Raw genomic sequence first — 19,503 nt, forward strand, 5'->3', positions numbered from 1 at the left:
AGTCTCCAGAGGTTTCCTTTCAGGTTTCCTAAGTGGGACAGAGGCATTACAGACCACCAGGTACAGCAAGCAGTGAAGAAAACGAATGGCATGTTGGCCTTTATAACAAGAGGAATTGAATATAGGAGCAAAGATGTCCTTCTGCAGTTGTGCAGGGCCCTAGTGAGACCACACCTGGAGTATTGTGTGCAGTTTTGGTCCCCTAATTTGAGGAAGGACATTCTTGGTGTTGAGGGAGCGCAGCGTAGGTTTACAAGGTTAATTCCCAGCTTGGTGGGACTGTCATATGCCGAGAGAATGGAGCAGCTGGGCTTTTATACTCTGGAGTTTAGAAGGATGAGAGGGGATCTTATTGAAACATATAAGATTATTAAGGGTTTGGACATGCTAGAGGCAGGAAACATGTTCCCGATGTTGGGGGAGTCCAGAACCAGGGGCCACAGTTTAAGAATAAAGAGTAAGCCATTTAGAACGGAGACGAGGAAACATTTTTTCTCACAGAGAGTGGTGAGTCTGTGGAATTCTCTGCCTCAGAGGGCGGTGGAGGCTGGTTCTCTGGATACTTTCAAGAGAGAGCTAGATTGGGCTCTTAAAGATAGCAGTCAGGGGATATGGGGAAAAGGCAGGAACGGGTTACTGATTGTGGATGATCAGCCATGATCACATTGAATGACGGTGCTGGCTTTTAGGGCCAAATGGCCTACTCCTGCATCTATTGTCTATTGTCTATTGACTAGAGGTCGATCTTGACTATGGGTTGCTGTCTGTACGGAGTTTGTACATTCTCCCCGTTATCTGCATGGGCTTTGTCCAAGATCTTCGGTTTCCTCCCACACTCCAAAGACGTGCAGGTTTGTAGGTTAATTGGTTTGGTAAATGTAAATGTACAATTGTCCCTAGTGTGTGTAGGATAGTATTCACACGCGGGGATCGCTGGTCGGCACGGACTGGGTGGGACGAAGGTTTGTTTCCGCGCTGTATCTCTAAACCTAAACTATGCTGTACTGTTGCAGTGATATACCTTGGCGGCACAAAAGCCAACTTTTATTTTTATTTTCTTCTTCTGCACAGGTTACGCCACCAAGCACACAAGGAGCTCTATGCCTACAAGCAGGTAAGACCCACTAAACCAACCGGACAAGCTAATGATGTGTAGGAAGGAACTGCAGATGCTGATTTACAACAAAGACGGACACAAAACGCTGGAGTAACTCAGTAGGGACAGGCAGCATCTCTGGAGAGAAGGAATGGGTGACGTTTCGGGTCGAGGAGCTCATCAGTCAGGGGAGAAGGAAACAAGAGATATGGAAGAGTAAGGTGTGAAAATGAGAGGTCAAGGGGGACGAAGATCAAGGAACATGTAGAATAAATGATTGTTAGTTTGGGGAAGGTGACAACAAGGCACACAAAGTAAAATCTAATCAGGAGGACAGTCAAACTAGTCGAGCACTAGATGTATAAGGAGGAACTGCAGATGCTGGCTTCCCTTTCCCCTGACCCTCAGTCTAAAGAAGGGTCTTGACCTGAAACGTCATCTATTCATTTGCTCCACAGATGCTGCCTGACACGCTGAGTTACTCCTGTGTTTTGTGTCTATCTTTAGTCTAAAGATTATGAGTTAATGATGCCCTGATTCTATTGACATCCAGTTATTGAAATGGCAACTCCTTTGTGCAAATAATCTTCCCCTTCCCCAAGGTAAAAAAAATGTGAGTTAATCACTCTTAATTATTTCACGGATTTCAGCGAACGTGGAGAATTGTGGTTTATGCACTGTGTAAAAGTCTTTGCTGCCACACAATCTCCATGCGACAGAAGAAAGGCGTTTTAATACTGTCTCAGGAGGTTTTGCGGAGCTTTTCCCTGTCAATGGAACTTCCCCGTCCTGAAGTGTGGTCACTGTGTGATGCAGTGTTATGGTAGATTGTCTATTCAAAAGGACACAGAGTGCTGGGGTAACTCAGCTGGTCAGAGGCAGCATCTCTAGAGGGTACACAAAAATGCTGGAGAAACTCAGGGGGTGCAGCAGCATCTATGGAGCGATGGAAATAGGCAACGTTTCGGCACGAAACGTTGCCTATTTCCTTCGCTCCATAGATGCTGCTGCACCCGCTGAGTTTCTCCAGCATTTTTGTGTACCTTCGATTTTCCAGCACCTGCAGTCCCTTCTGAAACACAGCATCTCTGGAGAACGTGGATGGGTGACATTTTGGGTCGGGACACATCTTAAAACTGACTATAGGTGTGGGGGAGAAACATGGGAGAGATGAGAGGCAGGACAAAGCGTGGCAGGTAATGTGAACACAGATGAGGTGGGGGTGGGGAGGGGGGGGGGTGATTGGAACAAAGGCCAGAGGTTAAAGCAGAAAGTGTGAGACAGATGGATTAAAGAGTGGCAGCATCAGAGATCTTGGTTCGACCCTGATTACGGGTGATGCCTGTACGCTGTTTGTATATTCTCCCTGTGACTGCATGGGTTTTCTCCAGGTGCTCAGGTTTCCCCCCTGCATCCAGAGAGAGCAAGAGAGAGCAAGAGAGAGAGAGTCAGTACCCCATCCCTGCTTTTCCCCCCATATATTCCTTTAGTCCTGACAGCTAAATCCCTCTGTTGAAAACATCCAGTGAACTGGCCTCCACTGCCTACGGTGGCAGAGAATTCCACAGATTTTCAACTCTCCGGGTGAAAAATATTTTCCTCATCTCAGTCCTAAATGGCCAACCCCTCATGCTCATGCTTAAACTGTGTAGAATGAATGAATGAATGCATGTATGAATGGATGAATGCATGAATGAAAACTTTATTGTCATTCAGATATACACCTAGACACAGTGCACCTTGAACGAAATTTTGTTGCATTTTACTCTCCAAAATCAGTTAAAAGTTAAAGGTTCCAGGTGCGTCCATAAAAATGCCTCATGCGTATGGTTCTGTAAAATAAATTTATATTAAAAAGTTTTTAAAAAGTGACGATATTTAAAAAGTTCTAGCCTCGGTTTTTTTGATTGTTCAGTAATCTTATGGCCTGGGGGATGAAGCTGTTGCAGAACCTGGTTGTCCCGCTCTTCATGCTGCGGTACCTCCTCCCAGAGTTAAGCAGTATGAACAGTCCAAATTGTGGGTGTGTGGGGGCTCTGATAAAATCTGTGGACAATAAAGGAGAGGGGAGCAGCAGGGAATACGAGATGCCTGGGGATGTCCAAACTAAACCACTAATGAGGCAAAATATAAAATCTTTTCTTCAAACAGTTCATATATAAGGGACATAAAAGAATGGGTCACTTAAAGACAACTGTAATAATAGCGCAAACGGCAGAGGTACTCAGTTGCAGATTTTGATTAAAGAAAGCGATGGAAACGATTCCACAGTAGAGAATAAACTTAAACAGCACGGGGGAAGTAATTAGTAGAGTTAAAACTGGAAAAGGCCCCCAGGGCACAACACGACATCATTCAAGAAGGGATCACCCTGCGCACATGTGTGTGTGTGTGTGTGTGTGAGGGTGGGGGTGGGCTATTGTTGGAATGTCCTTGAGTTTAGAGGGATTTAGAGGGATATGGGCATGTTGTGCCGGGCATGTACAGCTCTAAACGCAAGCATAAAGTAGGGAGTCTACTCCGCCAGCAATCATCTTCCCAGAGTATAGAAGCTGGGATGTAATGTTAAAATGGGCATGGTGAGCCGAAGGTGCGCCCCATTATAGGGGATGTCAACAGCTCTATAGACTCAGAGGGGATTTACTAGAATGTTGTGTACTGTCTCTGTGTTCATAAGATCATAAGTGATAGTAGAGGGAGACAGTAGAATTCGGCCCCATCAAGTCCACTCCGCCATTCAATCATGGCTCATCTATCTCTCCCTCCCTGAACTAGGGAAGATTCAAACAAGAGGACATGACTTCAGTTAAGGGACAGAAGTTTAGGGGTAATATGAGGGGGGGACTTCTTTACGCAGAACATAGCTCCCAGTGGAAATAGGGGTTCATTGGATTGGATAGGCCATGGATGAGAAGGGAATGGAGGGGTATCCCTTCGAGCCTGCGAGATGGCGCCCATGCTGTCATTGTTATATGGATCATGGCTCCTAAATCATCCAACATCAGTATGCCCATTTACTTGCCTGCACCGCCATTCAATATGATCCATCACCAACTCCTGATCCCCTTAGCTCCATAGGGCTACATCTAACTCCCTCTTAAATATAGCCAATGAACTGGCCTCAACTACCTTCTGTGGCAGAGAATTCCACAGATTCACCACTCTCTGTGTGAAAAATGTGTTTTTCTCATCTCGGTCCTAAAAGATTTCCCCCTTATCCTTAAACTGTGACCCCTTGTTCTGGACTTCCCCAACATCGGGAACAATCTTCCTGCTGCATCTAGTCTGTCCAACCCCTTAAGAATAGTGTAAGTTTCTATAAGATCCCCCCTCAATCTTCTAAATTCTAGCGAGTACAAGCCGAGTCTATCCCGTCTTTCGTCATATGAAAGTCCTGCCATCCCAGGAATCAGTCTGGTGAACCTTCTCTGTACTCCCTCTATGGTAAGAATGTCTTTCCTCAGATTAGGAGACCCCCAGGCATTCTCCTGCCTTCTCCGCATAACCTCTGACACTTGAACTAATCAAGAATCTATCTATCTCTGCCTTAAAAATACCAACTGACTTTGCCACCACAGCTGTCTGTGGCAATTAATTCCACAGATTCACCACCGTCTGACTAAAGAAATTTCACCTCGTCTCCTTCCTAAAAGAATGACCTTTAATTCTGAGGCTATGACCTCTAGCCCTAGAATCTCCCACTGGTGGAAACATTCTCTCCACATCCACTCTATCCAAGCCGTTCATTATTCTGTACGTTTCAATTAGGTCCCCCCTCATTCTTCTAAACTCATAGGCCCAGTCAAACGCTCATCATATGTTATCCTGCTCATTCCTGGGATCATTCTATGTAAATTGTTATCTACTATTCCTACCCTTTTATATATAATTATGATTGTGCGTGTGTATAGTAAGATTTGTACTGTACTGTATGCAAAGACGAAATTACACTGCACCTAAGTACATGTCACGATAAAGTACCATTGGACGATTGACTGAGGAGTGATAGAAGACAAAAACAGGCCTATATGAGGGAAGTCTAGGGGATGCTGGCAGAATAAAAGTAGGATTAGTCAGAATGAACATGGACAATAAATGAGAGGAGAGCAACAGGGAACATGAACGGCCTGGGGGTGTTCAAAGAAATCCGCTAATAAGGCAAAATATAAAATCATTTTTTGTTAAACAGTTCATATATATTTGATGATCATGTGTGTTTGATGGTTTAGTGTGGGCCACCGGGCCTATTTCTGTGCTACGTGACCCTATAACTCTTATAAAAACATTGTGTCCGGCAGAGAGTCTCGGGAATTCTGGACCATAGGGGTTCTTCAAAGAGTAGGTGGATAAATGTTTAAAAGATCAGGATATGTTTGTTGATATGGGGAGCCAGCGCAGATGAAGGCTGGGACAGATCAGCCATGATCCTGTTGAATGGACGGGCAGGCTAGATGGGCTGAGTGGCCTGCTCCTGCTATTGAGACATAGATTCATACAGCGTGGAATCCAGCCCTTCAGCCCGATTTGCCCCATACCAGCCAGCATGTCCCATCTACACTAGTCCCACCAGTCTGCATTTGGCCCATATCCCTCCAAACCTGTCATATCCATGTACCTGTCTAACTGTTCCTTAAATGTTGGGATAGTCCCCTAGGTTGTTTAGTTCTAAATGGGCTGGTTACAGGAAGAACGTTCCTACTTTTTAGGGGAATTCACATCATGAAGCAATAGACAGCAGAGATTTACAGCAAAATCCCAAGAAAAAACGAGGGGAAATCCTGTAATTCATTTGATGATTGCAACATGGAAAGCTTAGCATGCAAAGTGGTGGAGACTTGGGAGCAATGGGAGTGGGAAGGTGGGAATCAGGGAGATTAGCGGATGGCACAGTGGCGCAACGGTGGAGTTGCTGCCTTACAGCACTTGCAGCGCCGGAGACCCGGGTTCGATCCTGACTACGTGCGCTATCTGTATGGAATCTGTCTGTTCTCCCCGTGTCCTGCTTGGGTTTTCTCCGAGATCCCTGGTTTTCTCCCACGTTCCTAAGACGTGCACGTTTGTAGGTTAATTGGCTTGGTGTATGTGTAAATTGTCCCTGGTGTGTGTAGGATAGTGTTAATGTGCTGGGATCACTGATCAGCACCGACTCAGTGGGCCGAAGGGCCTGTTTCCGTGCTGTATCTCTAAAAAAAAATCTAAAACTAAAGTAGAAGATGAGGAATATAAGCCTCAGTAGAGGACAGTAAAGCTCAAACTATTGGGGCAATAAACAGCAGACAATATGTTATGGTTATCTCCATGTGAGTTTTATTGAATAATATTTTGTAAATGACGTAGGTTTTCTCAATGTGACCCATTGTGATTCCTGTTTGTTTTGCAGGTCATACTGAAAGAGAAAGTGAAAGAACTCAATTTGCATGAGGTAAGGAGTTATCGAGACTCCCTGTTTAACTCTTAGTGCTGTTGTACCTTTACCCCTGCTCACGTCTCCAACCCCATAGCCACTGTGGCAGGCAGACCCCATCCTCCGATACCCTTCCCCTAGTCTGCCTTCTGTCCAGGTTAAAGCTGGATACAAGGAACTGCAGACGCTGGTTTACAAAAAAAAAAAGACACAGTGTGCTGGTTTACAAAACGTCACCTATCGGTGCTCTAAAGAGATGCTGCCTGACCCGCTGAGTTACTCCAGCAGTCTGTGTCTTTTTTTGTGCAAGGTGAACTGCATGTTTATTTAGTGGTGTGAAAGGTAAGATTGAAGACCAGGCAGAGCAAGTTATACTGCACACCTACACATTATTGTAAGCCTACACAATACAATACAATACAATACAATACAATACAATATAATAAGGTTATATTCGTCACATTGCACATGAAGTGCAAGTGAAATGCACTGCCGACCCTCCACATTACTGAACTACAGGCCGACACGTGAAAGGTTAATGTGTAACGTTGAATAACAGACTGTGCAAGTTATACTGTATGCCGCCTACACATTATTGCATCATCAACTAAAACTCAGCAAGTCAGCGAGCATCCGTGGAAAACACGTGGAGACACAAAGAACTGTCTAGGAGATTTACTAGAATGTTGCCTGGGTTTCAGCAACTAAGTTACAGAGAAAGTTTGAACGTTAGGGCTTTATTCTTTGGAGTGCAGAAGGTTAAGGGGGGACTTGATAGAGGTCTTTAAAATGATGAGAGGGATAGACAGAGTTGACAGAGTTAAGCTTTTCCCACTGAGAGTAGGGAAGATTCAAACAAGAGGACATGACTTGAGAATTAAGGGACAGAAGTTTAGGGGTAACATGAGGGGGAACTTCTTTACTCAGAGAGTGGTAACTGTGTGGAATGAGCTTCCAGTGGAGGTGGTGGAGGCAGGTTCGATTTTATCATTTATAAATAAATTGGATAGTTATATGGACGGCAAAGGAATGGAGGGTTATGGTCTGAGTTCAGGTAGATGGGACGAGGGGAAAATAAGTGTTCGGCCCGGACTAGAAGGGCCGAGATGGCCTGTTTCCGTGCTGTAATTGTTATATGGTTATAACTGCAGGTGGTGGTATCCTGCATGGAACGCCAAGTGCTGCGGTGACTCGACAGGTTAGGCAGCATCTGTGGAGGGAATGGATAGGTGACATTTTGCACCAGACTGGAAATGGGCCCTGACCTGAAACGCTACCTATCCATGTCCTCCAGAGATGCTGCCTGACCCACTGAGTTACTTCAGCACTGGATATTTCACGTCGTGTAGATGCTGGATCAGTGGAGGCCACTTGCCTTGTTTGTGGGTCAGTGATTAGGTTGATGTGTTGCTGTCCCTGGTGCTATCAAGAGTTGTGCAGATACAGTTAGGATCTTCACAACGTGCTCATTCCAGCACCCCGCCATTTTAACTCCTAGTGTTTGTGGGAATGGGAAGACTGTAGTTGGTCCTGAAAATTATTCCATCGTGTTGTTCACTCCCCGTGGTCATTTTCACAAAGATTTGCGAGGCTTTGGAATGATACAGCAATAGGAGCAAACGACAGCCGGGGGTACTCAACGGGCCGGGCAGCGTCTGGGGAGGGAATGGACAGACGATGGTTCAGGTCGGGATCTTTCTTCAGACTGTTTGGAGCAGTGGGCAGGAAGTCAGAAAAGAGCGATGGGGGTGAGACAAAGTCTGGGGAGTGATAGGTGGATATGGGCAAGAGGGCAGCAGGGATCACGGTGGAGGGGGGGAGGGGGGCAGTGAGACAGGGCCTCACAGAACTCCCATGAGAGAGAAGGGAAAAAGTAGGCAGACTTTGAGGAGATTTCACAGTGGAGCTGTAAAATGGAGACAGGCAACAAGAACTGCCGATGCTGGGATCTTGGGAAGAATATAAAGTGCCAGAGGAACTTGGCAGGTAAGTTAGAAAAGGGTTCATCATGTTTGTTTTATAACTACCTTTGTTAGTATGTTGTTTGTTTTACCACACCCTTTGAAACTGTACAAGGTGTGGTTCTGTAGGTCTGTAGATGGCATTGTTATTTGGTGGCATTGAAAACATTCAGACGGCTATTGAGAATTACAGCAAAATCTTGGTCAGGATTTTCCTTGCGTAAGAGGGCCACGGAATGACAAATGGGGTTTAATTCAGATAATTGGGGGTGTTGGACTTTGGGAAGTCAAACTAGGGAAGGACCTTCACGGTGGTGTAGGGCCCTGAAGGGTGTCCCTGGAGTACAGGTACATAGTTGCTTGGAAGGAGCATCACGGATAGAAAGGGTGGTGAATATGTTTTTTTGTGCAATTTATCTGTCAGTTGGGATGTTATGTTTTAGTTTTGCAAGACTGACATGAGGGGACACACTTGGAGTATTGTGTTCAGTTTTGGTCACCCTGCGATAGGAAGGATGTTAGATCAGCTGCAAAGAGCATAGAATAGATTGACAAGGATGGATGACACGGTGACCCAGCGGTAGAGCTACTGCCCTACAACGCCAGAGACCCGGGTTCAATCTTGACTACGGGTGCTGTCTGTGTGGAGTTTGTACGTTCTCCCCGTGACCTGCGTGGGTTTTCTCTGAAATCTTCGGTTTCCTCCCACACTCCAAAGGCGTACGGGTTTGTAGGTTAATAGTAAGATTAAACGAGAACTTACCACTTTGAAGTTTGATCTTTATTTTATGAGGAGTAACATTGAGGGATTACGTGAAGACCCCATCCAGTACGCATGCGTGTCAATCTTCAAAGCAGCGGTGTGAAATCACAGAAAACAGTTGTTGAACTGAACATAGTAAGATAAGAGAACCATAATACCAGTTGAACTTTATGATAGAGGGCTGGGAGCGGAGGGCACGTAATCCCTCAACGTTACTCCTCATAAAATAAAGATCAAACTTCAAACTGGTAAGTTCTCGTTTAATCTTACTATTTTAACTCGGAGTCACGTGAGTGACTACGTGAAGATTTTAAAGCTCTGTGATTTCATGCTGTGGAACCGAGTCCAGGCGTCATACACTGCATCAGTAGGCCAATGATGAGTGAACATTAAGAATGCATTCAGACATGACATAGATATAGACATGTTGATGCTATTAATGAATAATAGTGGCAATAGTAACCTCCCTCAACCTGGAGGAAGTATGAACCATACCTAACATAGAGTTGGCAAATACCCCTGATCTGGCAATAGGTTTATTCTGAATATTTGGACAGATCAATAGTTTGACCATCCTGCAACCGCTAGGATGTGGTCCATCCCTGCTGCTGAGGTATAGCGGTCCTGGTGGAGTGAGACTCAATGTCAATGTACACTCCTGTATATGCCAGACCCATATAACCATCATGGAGAAGGTTCGTAGTGATTCCTTCTAACAAGATTTTATGTAACTAATAATATTGCTGTCGGTCTATAAAGCTCTTAGGAACCTTGACATACTGGTGTAAATGCGTGATCACATACAACCCAAGGTCCATGGGATATGCAACTCTAGTTTGGTCTTGTGTCCCTGTCTAATCTGCTTGATTAATCATAAACAAAACATGTTATTATAGCCCGCAGATATGATCATCCTATCCAGTGTTGCAATGACTGGACCCATAGCGCTGTACTCAGTGCCGTGGCATAATCACTAGTACGTGAGTATGACCATGGGCAGGGATGTTGCTGGTGCCCATCGGTGAAGTGATGTAGTACAATGTTAACAACCCATATCTCTGCGTCCCTAGGCCTGGGAGGTTTTAAGCTGACGATACCTTCATTCTCTGGATATCAGAGGGTGAGACCGGACAGAGTGGTTTATGTACTCATCAGCCAAATGATTAGGAGGTACTTAAGGCACAATAATGGAATATTAACTTAATGTTATAATCCCATAAAACTGAATTTTAATGTGTCAGTCATCCGTGCCGAGTTAAACGTAAGGAAGCATAAACAATGCTTCCCATCTCCTATGCAGATAGTTGCTATTTGGTGCTATCCCTGCAATCTGTAGTGAGCACTCTTAACGCTTATGGTTTGACAACCCAAGCCGCAGAAATGATCTCTCAGAGTCTGTAAGTTTATGATTGATTATATCATGCAGAGGATGGTTTCAACATCACAACTGAACCAGCATCTTTTTATCCGGGATTAACCATGTAAGGTTTTATGTTCATTCTTCGCCTCAGCAGGAGCCATAGGTGTATAACCCAGGCAGGCACTATGAAACCCCGGAAGCGGGAATCTTGCTGAATTTTGCAAGACCCGTCTATTGAGGCCAAATGGAGGAAGACATAAAAAAACATTCCTTCCTAGTGTAGCGAGAATGCACCCTTCGCCACTGTATGCCTCGTTCACTGTTGATTGAAACTGGATGCAAGCAACTCAATAGTTAGTGTTCTATCAATCCACATTGTCATTAAATACTTTGTGATCACACATTCATTCTGTGTTGTCATTGATTTTGCATAATAATACACCAGTGCTAAATGTGGTTTGGTAAAACTATCACCGGATACTTTGATTTGATTGTACCTTTGTGGTTAACATATACCTCCACCAAAGTGTATCGCCTTGGACTTGTGCATGCCGTATATGCATATCCACACACCCTTTAATGCACAGAATGCACCTGGTGTCCATTGGCAGTTGATACCATGATTGAACACTTGATAACTCATGCTAATCCCATCTGCCTCCGTAACTAGAGATGGTATTAGTAAATTACCCATCTTTGTAAAAAAGACCTTTGTTCTGGTAGTACGGCCTTCAAGCTTTCACCAGTTTCAGTTCATCGTGGTTTGCTGGTGGGTGCGTTGGGGTGCTACCGTCGAAGATGTGAGGTCTTGCGTGATGATGTGGCCTTCCTGAACCCGACGGCCACTTGTCGAGCTCCTGCTGCTAGTAGTGTTGTTACTGCACCCCCTGCACACTTGTGGTTTCTTCAGTCAAACCCCTGTCTTCAGAGTCAGCCCAGAAGTGACTCCTAATGCACCCCTCTGTCGAGGGAGATGCATTATGCAGCCCTCAATAAGGTGCTGCTATGGGCGTCCCAGGACCCCCTGGTGACTAGGCTCCAACATGTCGCTATTGGAGCTTCTGATCCATCAACCGCTCCATGCGGGATATGCGATCACAGTTGCTCCTGCCGGCGTCCGTTCCTGTAACATATTCTCACAAAATACAGGTGCACAACCTTTTATCCGAAAGCCTTGGGACCAGACACTTGTCGGATTTCGGACATTTTCGGATTTCAGAATGGAAGATTTTTAGCGTAGATTAGGTAGGTAGCGCGGGCGGCTTGAAAAGTCTGGAGCTGCTGCCTCCTCCCCGGAGACCAGGAGAATCATTGCATAAATGTTAGTCAGTTAGCTTGGAGGGATTTTATGTGGTGGTGGTGGTGTAGGGGTGAAGGGGGAAACTTTAATTCTTAGTCCCCTACCTACCTGGTCGGCGACTCCCAACCTCGCGGAGCTGGGGGCTCCGTCCGGCCGCGGGCGGCGCCGGTTGTAGCTCCGACCCCGGCAACTCTACCCCTGGCTGCGAGGCGCTCCAAATCCAGCGCGGCCCGCGGCCGGACGTCCCAGCTCCGAGAATGTCGGGAGTCGGCGGCGTCGCAGCGCTGGGATACCAGCGGGGAGCGGGCAATGCCTTACCGGGTCGCTGTGCGGCAAGCTCCGGAGCGCTGTGGCCGCCTTCTTCCAACATTCGCGGAGCGTCGCGGGATTTAGAGCCGCGGAGCTGGGGGCTCCGTCCGGCCGCGGGCGGCGCCGGTTGGAGCTCCGACCCCAGCAACTCTACCCCTGGCTGCGCTGCTCCAAATCCAGCGACGCTCCGCGATGTTGTGTGTTGGCGGCCACAGCGCTCCGGAGCTTGCCGCACGGCGACCCGGTAAGGCATTGCCCGCACCCCGCTGGTATCCCAGCGCTGCGACGCCGCCGACTCCCGACATTCGCGGAGCTGGGGCGTCCGCCCGCGGGCCGCGCTGGATTTGGAGCGCCTCGCAGCCAGGGGTAGAGTTGCCGGGGTCGGAGCTACAACCGGCGCTGCCCGCGGCCCCACCGGCCACAGCGCTGCGGAGCTTACTGCACGGCGACCCGGAAAGGCATTGACCGCTCCCCGTCTCTCCGACCAGGTAGGGGACTAAGAATTAAAGTTTACCCCTTCACCCCCCTTCACATAAAAGCCCTCCAAACTAACTGACTAACATTTAAGCAATGATTTACAGATGTTTAAGCGTCTCCCGTTCTCCAGGGAGGAGGCAGCCGCTACAGTAGTACAGACCTGGGTTGACCGTGGGTCGTTTTGGGTCAGGTTTGGCGCCAAACGCGAGCTTTGGTGCGCAGACGACATCTGGAAAAAATGGCCGGTTTTCGGAGCTTTTCGGTTTCTGGAACACCGGATAAAAGGTTGTGCACCTGTAGCACAAAAAAAGACCGAGTAAGGAATTTACCTGCATGTCCTTTTAAAACCTTCTGCTGCGGGGCAACGCTCCTCCCGAGCCTGGTCTCGTGGTCGTGGTTTGTTACAGCTGGGGTTCCTCTGTGGTCCTTGTAGAAACACTTCCATTGTGGATTATTTCTCCCCCGAGCTTTTTCTCCGCGGTCCTTTATAACAGGGCTTCTCCACGGTGTTCTCCAGTTGGGGCTTTCTTCCCCCCCCCCCCCCCCCCGATCTGGGTATCCCCGCAGTAACTGCAGCCGGGATATCCCCGCGGTCCCTATCAAAGGGATAGCTGCCATTTACAAAGTCGGGGGGGGGGGGGGGGGGGGGGGGGGTATATGAAGCCACTGGCACAGTAACTTACTGCCGTCTGCTCCTCGCATCCCGCAGTCTATGGAGCGGGTTCTCAGGTCGCTCCCCTTATTCCACGGTCTCCGGAGCGGCTGTCCAGGTGCCCCCGGCACCAATATGAAGCCGCTGGCTCCACTGCCAGCGGCTCGAAGTCCGCTCCCCGCTTCCCGCGGTCTCCCGAGCGGGTTCTCCACCAATATGAAGCCGCTGGTTTTACTGCCAGCGGCTCAAAGGTGAATTTGCCGCCGCTCGCTATCCGCATTCCGCGGATCTGAGCGCCTAGGTCCGTGGGCGGGATTCCCCGTGACCGGGGTTCCCTGAAGTCCGAGACTGGGGTTTCCCCTCCGTCCCGACTTAGCTCCGGACTTTTAGCAGGACCTCTCAGTAGAGGTTTCTGCAAGAAGATTTTAAAACCTGAAAATATTTTTTAAAAAAACTTAGCTCAGGTCTGTTGCTGGCAAGAGAATCACATTCACCCTGCCAGTCGTCACGCAATGCGATAGACGATGACACGCAAGCGTACTGGACGGGGTCTTCACGTAGACACTCACGTGACTCAGAAGTAAAATTGGCTTTGTATATATGTAAAATAGTTCTTAGTGTGTGTAGGTCAGTGTTACTCGGTACTGACACAGTGGGCAGAAGGGACTGTTTCCGCACTGTATCTCTAAACTAAACTTGAGGAAATAAGCTATAGAGAGAGATTGGGCAGGCTAAGATTTTGTCCCTTGGAGTCCCTAGAATCATATGGGGCTTATGGTGAATGCACACAGTCTGTTTACCAGGTTTTGGAAATCAAGAACGAGAGGTTTAGGTTCATTATTGTCATGTGTACCGAGGTACAGTGAAGATATATACAATGTATTTTATGTAACGTCATCTCTTGTCTGGACCTTGGCTCTGAAATTTTTTTTTTTTAAATTTAAGTTTAATAATAAATACAAGCCTTATTTGCATGCTATCCAATCAGATCAGATAATGCTGTACATAAATGCAATCAAGCCAGTCGGTGCTAAGGGCCTAATGGCCTACTCCTGCACTGATTGTCTATTGTCAAACTTATACAATAGGTAGAACAAAAGGGGAATAAAATAATGTTTAAGAAGGAACTGCAGATGCTGGAAAATCGAAGGCAGACAAAAATGCTGGAGAAACTCAGTGGATGAAGCAGCATCTATGGAACGAAGGAAATAGGCAACGTTTCGGCCCGAAACGTTGCCTATTTCCTTTGCTCCATAGATGCTGCCTCACCTGCTTTGGGAAATAAAATAACTCGCTTTCAGAAAGGACATGAAGAATTTCTTTAGTCAGAGGGTGGTAAATGCAGAATTCATTGCCACAGACGGCTGTAGAGGTCAGGTCATTGGGTATTTTTAAGGGTGTCAAGGGTTATGAGGAGAAGGCAGGAGCATGGGGTTGAGAGGGAAAGATAGATCAGCATTGATTGAATGGCGGTGTAGACTCAATGGGCCGAATGGCTTTAATTTTGCTCCGATGACTGATGAACTTTGAAGAAGGGTCCCAACCTGAAACGTCTCCTATCCTTGTTCGCCAGAGATGCTGCCTGTGCTATACGCTGAGGTTACATTACTTAGCACTATACTTGTATACATGTTGTATCAAGGACAGAGTCACGGAGTGTGGAAACTAGTGTGGAAACAGGCCCTTCGGCCCAACTTGATTACACCGGGCAACAATGTCCCAGCTACACTAGTCCTGCCTGCGCTTGGTCCATATTCCTCCAGACCTGTCCTATCCACGTACCTGGCAAATTGTTTCTTAAACGTTGGGATAGTACCAGCCTCAACTACCTCCTCTGGCAGCTTGTTCCATACACCCACCATCCTTTGTGTGAAAAAGTTACCCCTCAGATTCCTATTAAATCTTTTCCCCTTCACCCTGACATGGTTTTCTATTTTTAATTCACTGCTTGTTGTTACAGCCTGTGGCAAATGTCACCAAATAAATTTACAAAGCAGCATCAGCGATTTTTTTTTTACATTCGCGGCGTGGAGTTCCTTCTGTATGTTGTGAAGGCATTGCCTTCAAGGGACGACAGAAGCAGAGAGCTGTGAAATATCGTTGAAACACATTATGCATTGACTGATAGAAAAAGAAGATGGAATAGCCAGGATACATAAACTGCATTCTCCCGGAACAATCCCTTTCACCAAATGTAGCCATTTCTCCCGCTCCCTCTTCTCCGCCCGCCCATCGGGCAAAAGGTATAAAAGTGAGAAAACGTACACCTCCAGATTCAGGGACAGTTTCTTCCCAGCTGTTATCAGGCAACTGAACCATCCGAGCAACAACTAAACAGCAGACAAAATGTGTAGGAAGGAACTGCAGATGCTGGTTTAAACCAAAAATGTTGGAGTAACTCAGCGGGACAGGCAGCATCTGTGGAGAGAATGAATGGGTGACGTTTCAGGTCAAGACCCTTCTTCTGAGCAGTCCTGAACATCTACTACTCCCAGTTGACTGTGCCTGAACCCCTCTGTCAGTGGATCACCTGCTTCCTGACAGACAGGAAGCAGCAAGAGAGGCTGGGAAAACACATCTCGGCCCCGCAGACCCTCAGCATAGGAGCACCGCAAGGCTGCGTACTTCCCCCCCCCCCTCCCCTCTACTCTCTCTACACCAACGACTGCCCCTCCACTGACTCCTCTGTCAAGCTTCTCAAGTTTGCGGACGACACAACCCTGATTGGACTGATCCAGGTTGGGGAGGAATTTGCCTACAGACAGGAAGTTTCACATCTGGTGTCCTGGTGCTGTAGCAACAACCCAGAGCTCAATGCTCTTAAGACGGTGGAATTGATAATAGATTTTAGGAGAGCTCCCCCTTACCTCACCCCACTCACAATCAACAACACCACAGTCACATCTGTGGAATCTTTTAAGTTCCTGGGAACCATCATCTCCAAGGACCTTAAGTGGGGGGCTACCATCGACTCCACAGTCAAAAAGGCACAATAGAGGATGTACTTCCTGCGGCAGCTGAGGAAACACATTCTGCCACAGGCAATGATGGTCCAATTCTACACGGCCATCGTAGAGTCTGTCCTCACCTTCTCCATCATGGTCTGGTTTGGCTCACCCACCAAGCACGACACCTGGAGGCTGCAACAAATAGTCCAAGCAGCTGAGAAGGTTATTGACTGCAACCTTCCCTCCATTGATGAACTGTACACTGCAAGGGCCAGGAAGCGAGCGGGCAAAATCATCTCTGACCCCTCTCACCCTGGCCACAAACTATTTGAATCACTTCCCTCTGGAAGTCGACTCCGGACTGGCAAAGTTGCCACAGCCAGACATAAAAACAGCTTGTTACCACGAGTGTAGACAAAACGCTGGAGAAACTCAGTGGGTGAGGCAGCATCTATGGAGCGAAGGAAATAGGCGACGTTTCGGGTCGAGACCCTTCTTCAGACTGATGTGAGGGTAGGGGGGGGGCGGGGGGGGGTGCGGAACTTGAAGAAAGGGAGAGGCGGAGACAGTGGGCTGTGGGAGGGCTGGGAAGGGGAGGGGAAAGAAGGAGGAAACAGGGACTACCTGAAATTGGAGAAGTCAATGTTCATACCACTGGGGTGTAAACTGCCCAAGCAAAATATGAGGTGCTGTTCCTTCAATTTACGGTGGGTCTCACTCTGACCATGGAGGAGACCCAGGACAAAAAGGTCAGATTCAGAATGGGAGGGGGAGTTGAAGTGCTGAGCCACCGGGAGATCAGGTTGGTTATTGCGAACCGAGCGGAGGTGTTGGGCGAAGCGATCGTCAAGCCTCACCATGAGTAGCAGCTCTACTCAATAACCAAAAGTCTGTAGCTCCGTTTTGGTCTGGTATTTTATTTCATTCACATGTTTAAACTATAATATTGTTTTATGTGTCATTCTTCATTGTTACTGTGCGAGCGGAGCACCAAGGTAAATTCCTTGCATGTGTACATGCTGGCCAATAAACCTATTCACTCTTATTCATTCTCCTTCTTCTATCTACCTCATTGGTGACCCTCTTTGATCGGACTTTACTGGCTTTGCCTTGCACTAAACGTTATTCTCTTATCATGTATCTAATCTCTGTAAATGGTTCGATTGTAATCATGTGTTGTCTTTCCGCTGTCTGGTTAGCACGCAACACAAGCTTTTCACTGTAAATCAGAATTAACATAGACACGGAACTGAACTGCAAACCACAAAGTGCTGGAGTAACTCAGCCACGTCTGGCAGCATCTCTGGAGGACATGGATAGGCAACGTTTTGGATCGGGACTCTTCTTCAGGCTTCTTGTAATAGCAGTGGAAAAAGCCTGAACAGAGGTGGGGCGGGATAAAGCCAGGCAAGTGATAGGTGGATACAGGTGATTGGCAGATGGATGGACAAAGACCAGAGATGAAAGGAGCCAACTTTGTTGTTTTAGGTCAGAGACTGAAGCTCTCCCAGTAGAAATGTTAACTGTGTTTCACTTTCCACAGAGGCTGCCAAACCTGCTGTGTGTTTCCAGTATATCTTGTTTTCATCTCAGATTCCTAGCATCTGCAGTGTTTTTGTCTTTCATATATACAGTATGTTGGCTGGTTGGGTTGGCAATGGACAACTTGAGTATTAGTGGTGAGCTTAGTTGCAGTGTCACCTTACATTTGACCAGATTCTGTGACGGTTTTAAAATATATCATTGGTAGCTTAGTTTAGTTTAGAGGAAACAGGCCCTTCGGCCCACCGAGTCCGCATCGACCAACAATCTCCACACATTCACACGATCCTACACACTCCAGGGATAATTGACACTGATACCAAGCCAATTAAACTATATACTTGTACGTCTTTGGAATGTGGGCGATCTCAGAGAAAACCCTCGCCAGTCACGGAGAGAACGTACAAACTCCGCACAGACAGCACCCGTGGTCAGGATCGAACCCGGGTCTGCTGTCGCTGTAAGGCAGCAACTCTACCGTTGCGCCATCGTGCCACCACACGTAAAAAATATTGTTATGGCTATACCATTGTACTTGGATGGGGATAGAGGGATATGGGCCAAACGCAGGCAGGTGGGACTAGTGTAGATGGGACATGTTGGCCAGTGTGGGAAAGTTGGACCGAAGGGCCTGTTTCCACGCTGTAAGACTCTATGACTCCACGATGACAGGTGACAATGCTGGTCAGAGCAAGAGAGGCAAGGTTTTCCAGTCAGACAAGGGAAGGCTATGATTTCGCACTCACCCTCGGAGCTCCAGAAACCTCTACCCTGCCTACGTTGAGTGTAACTGTGTCTGTGCTCAGACAGAAAGATGTGCAGTAAACAGAACTCTCGACGTGTTTACTCGACAATCTCTCCTGATGCTGGCTCACCTCCTATTTTTAGACTGACCTCTGAGGGTTTCGCCGTTAAAGGAACTGCAGAGCATCAGGAAGGTGACACGGATAAAACTCACCTGCCAAGTGGTAGAAATCTGTATGATTGCAGATTTTAATTTGACAACCTGAATATTCAGTGTCGGCCCACGGCACACAATGCTATAAGGTAGAATTGTAAATGGGAGATTGCTGTGTGAGACCACAACGTGAGCCTTCTTCATGGACCTGCGGTCGTTGTGTAAGAGCCAGGGTCATTATCTGTGCAGATGTTTCCTAGTTTCCCCTTCTCCCACACCCTCCTCTCACCCCCACCCCCACCCCCCATTGTCAATGGCCGCAGCTGGATTCTGGCACAAGGAAAGCGGGGATTCAGAAAATAAACTGCACGATCAGGCCAAACAGAGGGCAGAGGGAAGGAAATTGCTGCTGGTGGAAGCCACTGGAGACCCTTCTCCTTTAAGCCAGTCTAGAGTAGATTTAGGGACTGTAGATGCTGGAATCTTGTGTACCAGAGGAATTCAGCATATCAGGCAGCATCTGGGTGGATTAGACAACGTTTTGATCAAGATCCTAATTCATGTTTATGTCACAGGAACAGAATTAGGCCATTGGACCCAACGAGTCTACACCGCCATTCAATGAAGGCTGATCTATCTTTCTGTCTCAACCCCATTCTCCTGCCTTATCCACTTAACCTTTAGCACCCTGACTAACCAAGAACCTTTCAATCTCCTCTTTAAAAATACCTAATGACGGCCGTCATAGGCATCTATGACAATGAATTCCATCGATTCACCACCCTCTGTCTAA

General features: G+C 47.2%; 1 protein-coding gene across 1 annotated transcript in view; it reads left to right on the plus strand.

The window, feature by feature from the left end:
• Positions 1-19,503, plus strand: part of rnf24 (ring finger protein 24) — a 155,118-nt gene that overhangs the window by 108,348 nt on the left and 27,267 nt on the right. Inside the window, exons 3-4 of the mRNA XM_055645571.1 lie at positions 1,072-1,114; positions 6,477-6,518. Coding sequence (XP_055501546.1) covers positions 1,072-1,114; positions 6,477-6,518 — 85 coding nt within the window. The remainder of the gene's footprint in view (positions 1-1,071; positions 1,115-6,476; positions 6,519-19,503) is intronic.

This window comes from Leucoraja erinacea, chromosome 1, assembly GCF_028641065.1.
Source record: "Leucoraja erinacea ecotype New England chromosome 1, Leri_hhj_1, whole genome shotgun sequence".
NCBI lineage: Eukaryota > Metazoa > Chordata > Chondrichthyes > Rajiformes > Rajidae > Leucoraja > Leucoraja erinaceus.